Source organism: Chiloscyllium plagiosum, chromosome 20, assembly GCF_004010195.1.
Source record: "Chiloscyllium plagiosum isolate BGI_BamShark_2017 chromosome 20, ASM401019v2, whole genome shotgun sequence".
NCBI lineage: Eukaryota > Metazoa > Chordata > Chondrichthyes > Orectolobiformes > Hemiscylliidae > Chiloscyllium > Chiloscyllium plagiosum.
The window spans coordinates 19,047,949-19,063,404 of record NC_057729.1 but is presented as its reverse complement, the minus strand read 5'-3'; the positions used below and the strand labels follow the sequence as shown (position 1 = coordinate 19,063,404).

Sequence of the window (15,456 nt, the reverse complement as noted above, 5' to 3'; positions counted from 1 at the left end):
GCATTCCCATTTTTCTGTAGAATACTGTGTTTAAATCTCTCCAATTATGTTTTCACCCAGCCACAGTACCAAAACAGCTCTTACCAAGATCATAAGTGACAATGTGTGACAAAGAGAAACCTTTCCTCTTCATCCTTCACAACAGGTCTGCAATCTATGATCACACTTTTATTTCCAATGGTTCTTATCCACCTGGGTGGAACCCACTTACCTGGTTCCATTCTTATCTTTCTGATTGCAGCCAAAGAATCACTTGCAATGGCTTCTCTTCCTACTATTGCCTCTAGTGTCCCCTAACATCTATCCTTCCTCATTTCTTCACTTATACAATGTCCCTTGGCAACACCATCGAATGTTAGAATCTCACATGTGTGACGCCCAACTTTATATTACGATCATTTCCCTCAAATCCTCCATTGTTGCTAAATAATTACTCAGCATATCTGACATCCAGCACTGGATAAACACAAATTTCTCCCAGTTAATTATTGAGAAGGCATTGTTTTTGATCTCCACTCCAAACTCCATCCCTATCCACCGACTCCACATCTCTGGCAACAGTTTGAGAATCAGCCAGCATTTGCAATCTTGATGTTACATTCGATCCCAAAATTACATTCTGACTTCATACAAATTACGATTGCCCATGTCTTACTTTGCAGCAAACCCCAATCTAACATCACCATGTGCTCACTGACCTACATTGGCTTCTGCTCAAACAACTTCTTGACTTTAAAATTCTCATTCTTGTTTTTAAATCCCTTCATGACCATGCCCTTCTAACACTGTAATATCCTCCAATCCTTCAAATCTTCATTATCTATGCTCTTTTAATTCTCATATCTTGTACATTCTTGATTATTGCTCCAGAATTGGTGGCTCTGCCTTCAGCTCCCTTGGCGCCTGCGTCTGAAATTTCCTTCCTATATATCTAGTTCTCTACCTCACTTTCTTTATGGTGTTCCCTTAAGTAGACCTTTCTGGCCAAGTTTTTTGTCATCTGATCTAACATTTCCTCAGGGGCTCTATTTCATACTTAGTCTTATAATGCTACTGTGAAGCACCCTTAATTAAGTAACAGGACTATATAAATGTTGTTGAGTTTGTTGTAACTAACAAAAGCAAACAAAAGTTGTAACTAACTAAAGCAAAAAACTATCAGCAGAATTGGAAACAAGTTAAACAGAATTATAGTCAGACAGCAAAAGGAAGTGGCTCTGGCAACCTGCATGTTGATCTGTTAACCTCAACCATTATTGCTGACTTTCCTAAGGACAGTGGAGATAGCAGGGAGGCAGACAGAATACTGAGCTTGCTCATTCCTTGTTGAGCATGTTGATTTCTTGGTGTTGAGCATCAAGAACCTTGTTAAGAGCTCAGCTTCGGACTTCTCAAGATAGCAACAGACAGCTGCTAGGAGCTCCAGAAAGCGGAACAGCTGGGATCAGAGACAGCAGCCCTTAAATAGTTTTATTTTATGAAAACAATGTGCATATTTGGACAAAAAACAACCATGGACCAGCAATGAAATACTAATAACAAACATTTTCCTGCCTATCCCAGGTCCCAGCTCTCCATTTGTCGCAGCCATTTTGAAGGTGCAGTACATCCACTCAGAGCAGATAGCCGCAGCAATGGCTGCCCATTCTGGTCAGAACATGGTCTGCCTTCCTGGTGTCTCACCTTCATCCCTGCCCCCACCAACCCTCCTCCCAACCCACAATCTCACAACCCTCCCCCATCCCCACTCCCACTACTTGGACAGCAGTCTCATCACGAATGTCACAAAGACCTGGCCCAGTGAATCTCACATCACAGCAGACTGCAGACAGAGGTGGGAATATCATATGGGATTGCTCCCACCTCTTGATTTCTACTTTCATGGGAAAATTCCAGTCCATAATATTGTAGGTCAAGGACCTTCTGCCAGACTCAGAACTAAATCTGTTTTGCCCTTCACAGCTGCTGCCAAACCTGCTGAATATTTCCAACATTTTCTATTTTCCTTGCCAGTTAGTATTGCACTTGTTGTGGTGGAGTGCTGAATTCATATCTGATCTTGAGATATCTTAAATGACCCTTACTATGAGTTTCTTCTTTAAGCACAGTACAGGCAATCCCTGGTATATTTGTAATGATTGGTTAGGTGAAGTATTAATTATTGAAGATCAAATTCTGTCCATGATTCCTTAATGTGGTGACAATGGGATCAAAGATCATTTTATAAAACTAGAGACCCAGTCAAGGCAGTTGCTATAATATTCAGTTGAATTAGATGTTTACTTTTATTAACTTTCCTTTTGCATAACTACCACAATTCCAGCATTGAGCTAAGAAGTCAAAAAGTTAAAGTATAATGATTATGCACCAGTAACCGTGGAATAACACTCCTGCTATTTTACCAAGGTTAGGATTTTCAAAGTTAAGTTTAACTGAGTGAAGCTTTATTTTAATGTTAACCAATGTGATGCCACCACCTAGTAATTCAGAACGTGATACTGTAGAATGACAGACAGAACCAGTTCACTCTCACAGTAAAGAAATGGACGAGATCAGTTGATTACACCAAGTAAGTTAGTACATATTATTGTATCTATTACTCATCACTGCGTACGAACGAGTGGTAATTATCCATAGTTGATTGATAATTACTTGCCTCTCACCTCCATTTTTAAACTATGGGCTTTCTTCTTCAAATCATTGACATTCAAGAGCTACTATCAATTAAGAATATAATTTTTGTCACACTCACTATTTGAACTGGTGTGTGGACTTGAGAGGTTTCTGATTTAATTGAAATAGAAGATGAATAGAAATCATACACAGTTTTAAGGACATTCGGTAGAACCAAAGTGAAAACACGTATTCAAGAGGAAGCTGGACATGGCCCTTGCAGCTAAGGGGATCAAGGGATGTGGAGGGAAAGCAGAACTGAGATACTGGAATTGCATGATCAGCCATGGTCATATTGAATTGTGGTGCAGACTGGAAGGGCCGAATGGCCTACTCCTGCCCCTACTTTCTATGTTTCTATGTTCCTATTCCTTCTTTTTGATTTTTGAAGTCAGGATGGAATATAAAATAAAACTTACCTGCAGGGAGGTTTGGGTTTTGTCCGATGTAATGGATGAGGGGGCATCAGGAAAAATGGATCAATACTGTAGATGTCTTTCTTCACATCCTGACACTGCCCTGAAAGCTCGGCAAAATTCAGTGTGGCAAAGCTAGCAAGTTTTTCATCTTTACACATGTCAGTTTTAAGGGAGGATGGTGGAGTAAGATCCATGATCCGAGCCTTTATTGGAAGTACTTCGCCTAAGTCATGGTTGGAATCGGTGGTGAGAGTACTCATGGCGTCGGCCAGACTAGCAGAATTTGAAAATTGGTGTACATTGGATTCTTCAATTGCAATAACTCTTGGTGAAGCTTGAGGAGAAGGCGTTCTAGAGCGGTCGCAGGAGTACCTCCTCTTCCCACAAGGTGATGATGACCTTGAAGAAGTTCGGGGAGTTGGGGACGGTGACCTTGCACCCTGCCAGTTTTCAATGTGAGTTGATGGTGAGTTGACAGGTGATGTTCGTGGAGAATGGTGAGCACCCTGGCCTTGATATTCTTCTGAGCCATTCTTTGGTGAGACACATGGGGATGTTAATGGAGATGTCTGAGGGGACATGCCATAATGGGAACAGCTTGACTCGTGAGACACAAAGGAATGCCAACTTGTGGATGAACCACTACTGGCAGGACTGAGTGGGTCTCTATATACAATACTTTCTGAGCCTGGCACAGGTAAAGTAACTCTGGGAATCACAGTGGGAGAATGATATGTTTGCTCTCCACAACTGGCTGCATGTGGAGTTACATGGAACAGTCCAGGGGATGGTGTGATCTCAATTCTTGGACTTTCTACTCCAGACGAAACAGGGGGTTTTACAGCTTCTAGGTAGCATTTGAAATCTCTGTTTTCTGCTTGACTGTATTCACTCATATGTTCTCCACTTAATACTGCAGATGCCATTGAGCTACATGACTGAGATCCATAGTGGGAGACATCAATGGTTGGATAACCAATTCCAGAAGGATGAACAATGCCTTTGTGAGAAGCAGGAACATTTTCTGCCTCTGAAACAAAAAGGAGCACCAAGTTATTATTACACAGCTCATAAATTTGTAAATGGCTACTGAGTATTGGTACTCATATTTTGTTAACTGTTAAACAGCACTCTTATATTGTAAGGCCTGAATTAACAACTTGATGATGTAAACAAAACTTAATCTGAAAACACACCTATTCAGGACTCTGAAAATATAAGTAAAGCTGAAAGAAAAGTTCATAACGAAGTATGTTACTGACCCTCATATTAATATAAACTGTTAGTCTTCAACATTAGAATAAAAATGGAACTGACTGTGACAATACATGAAGAGTTAAAAGGGGGAAATGAGACATTTCTGTCAGCGATTATTTGATCTTCCACAGACTACAAGCTCCAGAAGTCACTCAACTGATGAAAACATCACCTTCCTTATTTCCAAATACTAGACAGGGTTATGCTTTCTTATATAAGTGTTACTGTGTGTTTAACAGTATAATGTCATCACTACCGATGAGATCATGGGGGCAGGTGACACCTACACCATGGAGATCATGTTGGCAAGTGAAATCTACACCATGGAGATCATGGGGGCAAGTGAAATCTACACCACGGAGATCATGGGGGCAAGTGAAATCTACACTACAGAGATCATGAGGGCAAGTGAAATCTGCACCACAAGATTATTGGGGCATGTGAAACCTACACTATGGAGATCATGGGAGCTGGTGAAAGCTACACAATGGAGACCATCAGGGCAAGTGAAACCATAACTAAAGAGATCATGGGGGCAGGTGAAATCTACACCACAAGATCTTGGGGGCAGGTGAAACTTACACTATGGAGATCATCGGGGCAAGTAAAAGCTACACAATGGAGACCATCGGGGCAAGTGAAATCTACACGACAAAGATCATAGGGGCAAGTAAAATCTACACCACAAGATCATGGGGGCAGGTGAAACCGACACTATGGAGATCATGAGGGCAGGTGAAAGCTACACAATGGAGACCATCGGGCAAGTGAAATCTACACCAAAGAGATCATCGGGGCATGTGAAATCCACACCAAGAGACCTTGGGGGGCAAGTGAAATCTGCACTAAAAAAAAGGTCATGGAGATCAGTGAAATCTACACCACGGAGATCATGGGGGCAAGTGAAATCTACACCACGGAGATCATGGGGGTAAGTGAAATCTACACCACGGAGATCATGTTGGCAGCTGGAATCTACACCAGAGGAATCATACAATATTTGTCCTTGACTTCTTTCCATGTCAGTGAAACTATTAATGCTTCATCGCTGATTCTAAATTTGAGCCTCCATATTTTAGCCTTTGAGCCACTGAGGTAACATACTCTACGAAGATTAGTTTTTTAAAAATCTAGTAGACCAGGGCTAGAGAGGGAGGAAACCTGCATCTGATCTCTATGTATTATTCTCCGGTTTAAAAAAGAATGGCCAGGTGTAAACGAGTGTAAAACTGAGATGAATAAAATCTAGAGAAGTTCTAGTTTCAATTGTCTGCCTACATTGAAAGAGTTAACCTTGGTTTTCCTGAAGGCAAATAGGAAGGAAATTATAGTACACCTCACATGGGCCTTGCATGCACATTGACTGATTTATTTATTGTCACTTGTACTGAAGTACAGTGAAAAGCTTTGCTTACAAGCAGTACAGGCAGATCATAGTGAGCAAGAATGTACAGAACAAAAGATTTAAATGGAGGTATACTGGTAATATCGCATGTACGGATATGGTGATCTTCTTAAAGCTGATGGGGACTACAGCTTGTAGGAGGGAGAGGTGAAAGATGTCGGTGAATACCTCTGTTAGTTGGTCCACACAGGATCTGAGCACTCGGCTGGGGACACCGTCCAAGCCCGTCACTTTCCTTGGGGTGACTCCCAAGAATTGGAGTTTGATAAGATTGAGCTGCAATGCTCCTAAATTCTAACACACTGCTGTTACTCAAATCAATTAGCTCAGGCATGAACAATGTTCACTTAGAGTTTATATGACTATCACTCAAGGATTATAACTCCTAATGAGTCAGTGTTGCGAACACGAGGTATTAGAGGGCAAGAGAAACACATTTTTTCAAATTATATTACTGAGACATTCACATCATTCTGTTAAAATTCTACCAGGCATCGTAATAAACAAATGTTTGATCTTCCATTTATTTATAATTCATTCCATTGGTTTTTAAAGCTGGGAACATATATCTGAGCATGTAATTTTGTTTCTATCAGAAAATGTAGTTCAAAGTCACATTTGAATGGAAATCAATCCTGCTCTTCAAGTCCTTAAAGTTCAATACAGGGGTTCAGGTGTAGGATTTCCGACTTACATTACACGAGTCAGCAAGTATTGATCTTTATTTTAAGCTTCACTCTCCCATATTTCTAAGAATGTGTTACATCTCATTAATACTTTCCATGGCTCTGCTTCATTCTGACACTTGCTTGTAGGAAAGCTATGTGCCATTGCAAGGGTGAAGCAGTATTGGAAGTGCAGACTTCACTATCAACCTGCAACCTGCTTAATGGTATAAAGTATATGTACAGACTGTACATGAGATCCTCTACGAAATGGTCATACATTTACTTTCATCGACATAATCTCCTGAGGGAAATAAATAACCTACTTAAATAAAATTACTCATCCTTAGGCAGATGTTAACAAAACAAGACTCTACAATGTGAATCTAATATTCTTCAAATCTGAACAATTCTATTCCAAAAATAACTAAAACTGTTCAATTGACCTAGTTTATTTTTCAGATTGGGTTCTGCTCAGAATAGACAGCCAATGAAATAAAGAAACTGAAGAGATACTAACATCATGCAAACTTTATTCCCAAACTTCAGACTGTAACTAAACTGTTCCCAGAAGTAAAAACCAATACTACTGACCATTATGAAACTGAGCCACCATTCCCATACAGCCTGTGCCCACCAGTGAGGAACTGTGCTAATCAAGACAACGCATTTTGAAAGAAATGTTGCATCAAAAAATTTACATATGACTGCTTTAGTGAATTGTAAAAACAGCACATTCTAGCAGCATTTAGCCTGAATTAATCTATTTTATCTGAGAGCCAAACTTGATTTAAATGTAATCACATACACTCTGAATGAGTTGAATTTCTTTGTGTAATTAAACTCAATAACCTAATTACAGCTAATAAAAGTCTACTCTCTAAAGTAGAAAGATATCCAATTTTTAGATGATTGATATTCTAAAGTCCTTCTCAAACAAACTCAAGTTCATGTTTCTTGCCCTGTCTTCACATATTAGGCACTGCAAAACTTAATTTTCAAAGATGATGGTTTTTAATACCAAAAAATTTAGATCTTATGATAAAAAATTTAAAATTATTTTTAAAAATTACAAACCTCTCGTGGCAAAGTCTTCATCATGGCTGTTATCAAAAAGTGCAGAAAAATCAAATTCTTCTGAATCGACCTGCTGGTCTGGTTCATTGTAAATGAAGCTCATACCACTTGTGAGGCTTTTACAACCTGAATTTTCAACACAGAGGTTTCACACAGCAAAAGTATTTCAACTGGCACTGTATTCTTTTTTTCCCACTCAAGAAAATGAATTGGGTGCCTTTTCAAATCATCAGACTTTGTTGCCAAAATAAGGGCTCCACAGCCAATAAAGAACTGGTTAGCTATAAAGCCAAAACAATAAAAGCTACTACTGCAAGTGCTTGGCTGATCTCAGCTACAAGTCTTTCCCCGGGTTGCTCAATGATAGCACTCTCAAATTGACAAGTTCGACAATAGCTGCTTCCTGTTACAGCTACAACGTACAGAAAACAGGCGTGTCCTTTGAACTCAAGCACCCAACTCACTCAGTCTGTCTCGGTGGAATACGTTTCTTCATGACAGACAGCAGCACAGTCTCAACTTAAAAATAAACAGTGGTAACACTAGTTATGTGAGAATGAGTTTCCGCACTTGAACTTGGAAGTTGCATTGTGTAAATATTTTTATATTGGGAAAGGAACACATAATAAATAGGTATAAAAATGAAGTTATTATCATAGTATCATACAGGTGAAACTGTAATAAAATGCTGTGTTTACAGCAACCACTTTAAGCCATTAACACCATCTAAATATAGCTTAGTGAGTTCCTGTTAAGACTGTACTTTTTTCCTGTTTGCTGCACATATGTATTGATGATTTGTTCAATGCTATGATATGCAATTACAGTTGTTGTATTGATGTGTAAAACACTATGATATTGTATCTAATGCCCTAACATTTGATTTGTCAAATGTGTTGTTTTGCAGTAAAGAAAATAATTTCCAACCAGAAGAAAGTAAAACACGATATAATTGTGATGAACTACACTTTGAGATTTAGGTATTTTTCCAGATGACTACTTATGGCAGCTTGTGGTATGCACAATCTCTACTGATGTGTGACACTGGATAAAGGTTGTTTGAAGTAGTTCACTGCTATGAGTCCTCTTTTGCCTTTGCTTCATTTTGGGCCTATCTAGCAAATAACGTTAGACAATACACCGCTGCAGAGTGTCTGCCGAAGAGGCATATTCTTAATTAAAAGGTTATTGCTTGATTGTAGTCAGTACAATTATATTTGATCTTTAATTAAGAACTTGTTGGGGTTGCGGTGGGAGGATGGACACAAGCACAAAGATGAGATCACAGCAAGACTGAGTCTTCTCAGCACTTTTTTTTTCTGCTTCAGATTTCCAGCATCTACAGTATTTTGTTTTTATCTGATAGATATATCCACACCCTTCGTAAGTAGAACTCTTTGTCTCCACCCACACACTGTTAGTGATATCAGTAGAATGGCGAGAGCCCAAGTAATATTAATATTAACCCTTTCGGAACTATTATCTTATATGACAGCGATATAGGTACAAAATGTATTCCCCTTCATAAAAATTCACCTGCTGGGATTCAGTTTTTAAAAAAATGGATTTAAATTAATATTTAGTTTTCAGTCATACTCATAGAACCATAGCTTAAAGACCAAAGGGGGACACTTTTCCTGAATTACTTGAAGAACCAAAGAGTCTCCAATATGGACAAAAATAGGGTTTAGTGCTGCAAAGCCAATTTAGCCTAGCTTTGGCTCCAGGCACATCCAGTTAATGGATTTTTTAAATTTAACCTATCTTTCTCACCAACCTGTTCAGAGATGTTATTACATGTCTCTGGAGCAGGCAGAATTTCAACCCACATCTCTTAAGTCTAGAGCAGGGACACCGCCACTGCACCAAAAAGAGGCCCAAACTCAACTCTGGTGAGTCTCGAACTAAAAACCTTGGAAAGCCTTAAATTGTTTAGTCCTTAGAGGTTCAACACATTCACCATTTTGTCATAGGGTTATAGTTAATTGAGTTGAAAGACAAACTAGGATAGGTCATCAGCTGTGAAGCAACAAACAGCATTTTGATGGTTAGAACTTGATTTAATGCCCTCCCCTGAGAGCAAACAGCCAAAATAAGAATAAGCAAATTATTTCTGAAGACTCTGAGTCATGTAAAGCAGTGCTGAACTCTCACTGTCCAGTTGCTGCTGGTTTAAATCACATGGGTGACATTCTGGGACAGTTTGTGAAGTCTTCACTAACACTCTGTCAACATGTATTCTGAGAAATCAATTAAATAAATTAAAGAGGGTTTAAGCTATAGTGAGAGGCTGAGTAGGCTGGGGCTATTTTCCCTGGAATGTCGGAGACTGACAGATGACCATATAGAAGTTTACAAAATTATGAGGGGCATAGATAGGATAAATAGTCAAGGTATTTTTCCTAGGGTGGTGGAGTGAAAAACTAAAGGACATAGGTTTAAGGTGAGATGGAAAAGATTTAAAAAGGACCTGAGGGATAACCTTTTCGCTCAGAGGGTGGTGCATGTGTGGAATAAGCTGCCAGAGGAAGTGGTGGAAGTGGGTATAATTACAGCATTTAAAAGGCATCTGCATTGCTATATGAATAGAAAGGGTTTAGAGGGATATGATTCCTGATGAAGGGCTTTTGCCCGAAACATCGATTTTCCTGCTCCTCAGATGCTGCCTGACCTGCTGTGATTTTCCAGCACCACTCTAATCTAAACTCTGGTTTCCAGCATCTGCAGTCCTCACTTTTGCCTTAGAGAGACATGGGTCAAGTGCTAGGAAATGTGACTAGATCAGATTGGGATGTCTTGTCAGCACAGATGAGTTGGACTAAAAGGTCTATTTCCGTGCTATATGAGTCTATGCCTCTAAGTAGTATGGTCTTTTGCTATTCTACCTTATAGGAGTCTCCAGGAGAAAGACAGTGCTTCATCGCAGACATTTCTCTTGGTTCCTCCTAAGAACATAGAAAATAGTGCAGTACTGGTCCTTCAGTCCTTGATGTTGCACAGACGTGTGGAACCATTCTGAAGCCCATCTAATCTACACTATTCCATTCTCATCCATATGCCTAACCAATGACCATTTAAATGCCCTTAAAGTTGGTGAGACTATTACAGGCAGTGTGTTCCACGCCCTTCCTACTCCCTGAGTAAAGAAACTACCTCTGACATCTGCCCTATATCTATCACCCCTCAATTTAAAGCTATGTCCCATCATGCTAGCCATTGCCATCCCAGGAAAAAGGCTCTCACTGTTCACCCTATCTGACCCTCTGATTATCTTATATGTCTCAATTAAGTCACCTTAAAACCTTCTTCTCTCTAATGAAAACAGCCTCAAGTGCCTCAGCCTTTCCTCATAAGACCTTCCCTCCATACTAGGCAACATCCTAGTAAATCTCCTCTGAACCTTTTCCAAAGCTTTCACATCCTTCCTATAATGCAGTGACCAGAACTGCACACACTACTCCAAATGTGGCCATACCAGAGTTTCATGTAGCTGCAGCATGATCTCATGGTTCCAAAACTCAATCCCTCTACCAATAAAAGCTAACACACTGTATGCCTTCTTAACAACCCTATCAAACTGGGTGGCAACTTTCAAAGATCTACGTATATGGACACCGAGATCTCTCTGCTCATCTACATTACCAAGAATCTTACCACTAGCCCAGTACTTGGCATTCCTGATACTCCTCCCAAAGTCAACCACTTCACACTTTTCCACATTAAACTCCATTTGCCATCTCTCAGTTCAGCTCTGCAGCTTATCTATCCCCCTCTGTAACCTACAACATCCTTCGGCACTATCGACAACTCTACCGACTTTAGTGTCATCTGCAAATTTATTAACCCATCCTTCTACGTCCTCATCCAGGTCATTTACATAAATGACAAACAACAGTGGACACAAAACAGATCCTTGCAGTACTGAACTCCAGGATGAAAATTTCCCATCAACCACCACCCTTTGTCTTCTTTCAGCTAGCCAATTTCTGATCCAAACTGCTAAATCACCCTGAAACCCATGTATTTTGTTCAATAGCCTACCATGGGGAACCTTATCAAATGCTTTACTGAAATCCATATGTACAACATCAACTGCTTTACCCCCATCCACCTGTATGGTCACCTTCTCAAAGAACTCAATAAGGTTTGTGAGGCACAACTGACCCTTCACAAAACCGTGTTGACTATCCCTAATCAACTTATTCCTCTCCAGATGATTATAAATCCTATCTCTTATAATCCTTTCCAACACTTTACCCACAACTGAAGTAAGGCTCACAGGTCTACAATTTCCAGGGTTGTCTTTACTCCCTGTCTTGAACAAGAGAACAACATTTGCTACCCTCCAGTCTTCCTTGTCTGGGAAAGTAACTGGAGCAGGACATGAGATAAGATTGAAGAACAACAACTACTACAACAAAAGGGGCAGGAGGGCAAAGTGGAGGCCATACATATTGTGGGCATGGAACTTACACCCCACTCCTTGACCTCCTTAACTAGCATCTCCAGGTCCACTCTCTGAGCCCTGAATTATGCTGAAATATGTCGAGTTGTGTCAGCCAATGCATTCTAAATCTTCAGTGATCGGTGGAGTGAGGAACCATGTATGGTGCTCCTCAAAAATTGCTTCCAGCCCACCTCTTTGACTGGTGAAGCTGTAAATGTTTTCTTTAGTTCCTCCAAGCAAGTTCAAATTGTGCTAATCAGCCATTAAGATCAAAAGTTTGCTTAAAAAAGCATGTCTTATCAGCATATCAACCACTTTGCGCCTGTTTTCACCCTTTTACCAAAATAGTCCACTAAGTGTAACTAATAACTTCCTGACTATCTACCAGCTATTTATCAGAGCTATGAGTCTTTCAATTCACTGCTGTAAATGACATAAAATCCTGTCAATAATTAATGCTTCTGTCTGTACTAGCTCTGGTGCCACAGCCTCATGGTAAGTTTGCTTGGCTTTGTAATCTTCTATATTGTGAGTTCTAGTTTACACAATCCACTCAAGGAGTGGCCAGCTGATAACTCACAGAGACAGAAGGAACAAGGGGACAAATCTGACTCAGCCCCGCAACTCAATTGATTGTTGGGTGTAAAAGAAGAGGTGTATAGAGTGGAAAACATGATAGCCGCAAAGTCTGGTTCCACTACGGAAACCAGAAAGCCTCAAAACTGGAGAAGAAGTGCTTCTGGCCACTTCACAGCCTGCCCAGAGTTCCATATTGGGAAGGTACTAACACACGACATGTGTTGTATGTAGATCAGAGGTTTTGACAACTGATAGATTGTGATGATGAAACATTCTCTTAGGCTGATTTGACACACATGCTACAAACTTGCATCATGCACATTCAGCCGAGTCCCTTTCTTAATCAATCACGGTTGAAACCTACATTGAGTACACAAATGGTGCCCCAACTAGCATTATTTAAAAGGCCAGCCATTCAACCTTCTAGTGAAGTAGTTAAACTTATTTTATAACTTTAGTAAAGTTTATAGGTGTACTGTGGCATGCTATTGGAGGTGTTTTGATAACTTTGTTGGATTTTGAAATGAATGCTGCTGCCTATTGAAAGGGAGGTCAGAGGAGTTAGTGATCTGTCCACAGAAATCTGTGACAGTCATAGCTTTGGTTTTAGTTTGCAACACCACAGAGTGATGGAGCTAAGGTTACAGAGGAGGGAAGCTAAACACAGTGGGTAGGAGGAAGTGGAGGGCCAAGGAGAAACTGTTCACAGCCTCTTCATTCTAGATGGACTGTCCACCCTTTGAGGATTAGATGGTATATATCACAGAAACAAACCATTTGGTCTAAGTGGCTCTTTCTGTAAGTTATCCTCTCAACATAATTGTTTCATTATTTCCCATCTTTCATCCATCAACTGTATCCCATCAACATGTCCCCTCAACCATAATCCTGGAATAAAACTCACATTTGAGGGACTGGCTTCAAATTACGTAGAGTTAAAGTGATAAAGCTGAAAATGTGTATTGCATGTACAAACTTATGTTAAGTTGACTAATGTAATGTAAGGTGCATGGTTAACATATACTTCAATATCATTTATTTATGCGTTTGGATTTTTGAATTTGAACTAGCGGCATATGGGTTTTCTGTAGACTGAAAAGCATTAATCCTTAATAATGGTATTTTTGTAATCATGGTGATTTATTTTTAAAAAAACACAGACAGATAACTTTGGAGGCTAATGGGAATATGTTTACAATGGGAGAATTTTGGAATGAATCAAGTAAACAGGGCTATGCATTTTCCTTTCAGATAGAAGATTTGGGAATTTGTTTTTTGGTGTTTGGGGAGAATTCTCCTAGGTTTGGAAATGAAAAGCCTTTTTCTAATTTCAGTTTAGGAAGTTCTACGTGGTTCTTAGCTGAAGCTGGGTATTGATCCTGAGAAAGGACGCAGGTACTTTAGGATAGCTAAAAATAATTATGAGCAACACTTCAGTGTAAGGAGTTTAATTAAAGTTCAAGACCAGGAATATTTGGCTAAAACACTGATAAAGTGATGTAAATCAAAAAAAGTTTAGGTTTAAGCAAATGATGAAACAAGGAAGAAGCTACCAGATTCTGCCTACCAGGAATTGAAACCATAGCGAAGTCAAACCCTGTGCAGGATAGAGAAGGGCACTCTAACCAGTGGTTGAGTGCTGTAGTGGGATTCTGTTGGGGTTAATGGTGATACATTTTTATAGTGTGTTTCATAATCTTTAAACATGTGACCTGTAAATAGTTTAATTTATTTTATATTACCTTCATTTCCTTTGCAGAATTAACTCCTGCTTTATTGTTAAATCCAAATCTGCAAATTTATGCGCTTATGTTTCAGTGAGAGACCATTTTATTTGAACCAAAATAAAAACAAAACATGATCAAGTCAGATTTCAGTTTGGAATCTGACTTATCCAGTAATAACATGAGCTGGGATCAAACACTAAGTGAAAACCTCTTACTGCACATTGAGTTAAGAGACCAGATTCAAGTATATTATAAGTGAGAATGTGGCATGGTTTATCAGAGTTCTGCTTCCAATTGTATTACCTAAAGAGACTAACATCCATACTGTGGGGATATGATCAGCCAAGAATCTCCATTTTACATAAAACAATAAAATAATATCCTAATTAAAGCATGCTAGAATTTCCAGAATAAACAGGACTCTTCACTAAACTCAAAAGAAAAACCTGAACAATATCTAATTAAATTCTGAATATTTTGTAAGCAGTTTACATTCCTTTCTTTCTGCTTTTGTTTGCTACACCTTCACACCAGCTACTCACATCCATGTAGAGTAGTAGCGATAGTGAAGGAACTGAGATTGTGTCTGTTACTTTGCATGTTCACCTACCTTCTGTAAAATAAAACAGCTTACATCGTTCTTTCTCTCACTAAAGGGACTTCCAGTCTGTCAACCAGAACAGTGCAGGTGAATATACAGTTCAAGAGATAGAATCAACTTAAGATCTCAAAATTGTTATACCATAGTTCCATGAAACAGACACCATTCTAAATTTGGTGCATGGTGGCTATATGGGAAGGCCTGGCACTGGTGAACCCAGAAGAGTCTTTAAGCCAGATACAAAATGTTCAGCAATTGGTCAGAAGCCTTCAGCTCCTGCATAGCATTAAGATTCGTTGTGTCATTTTACCTTTTATGTCAGAGGATAAATGTTAGTTTCATCAGAGTTCTGATGTTATAATGAGTTCAATTTAAGACTAACTGACGAATGAAATATGTGAAATAAGCTTACTTTCAGTCCGGTTTCAGTGACTACAATGTTATTTGCTGCACAGAATTCCCCATAATTTTGCAGACATCATGATGTTGAAAAAACATTTTTCTACTAATATTCATAAATAGAGGAAATGCACTGTATTGCTCATGAGGGACATCTTTGAGGTTTATTGGTTAGAAAAGGTTTTTAGTTGATTTTGACAATGTGTG

At 39.3% G+C, this 15,456-nt stretch overlaps 1 protein-coding gene across 2 annotated transcripts in view; it reads right to left on the bottom strand.

The window, feature by feature from the left end:
* Positions 1 to 7,843, bottom strand: part of nfatc2a (nuclear factor of activated T cells 2a) — a 141,282-nt gene extending 133,439 nt beyond the window's left edge. For both annotated transcript variants that reach the window (XM_043710246.1, XM_043710247.1), the window contains exons 1-2: positions 7,497 to 7,843; positions 3,093 to 4,122 (exon numbers count right to left, since the gene is read on the bottom strand). In XM_043710246.1, the coding sequence (XP_043566181.1) occupies positions 3,093 to 4,122; positions 7,497 to 7,599 (1,133 nt within the window). In that variant the 5' untranslated portion in view covers positions 7,600 to 7,843. The remainder of the gene's footprint in view (positions 1 to 3,092; positions 4,123 to 7,496) is intronic.
* Positions 7,844 to 15,456: the final 7,613 nt, after the last annotated feature.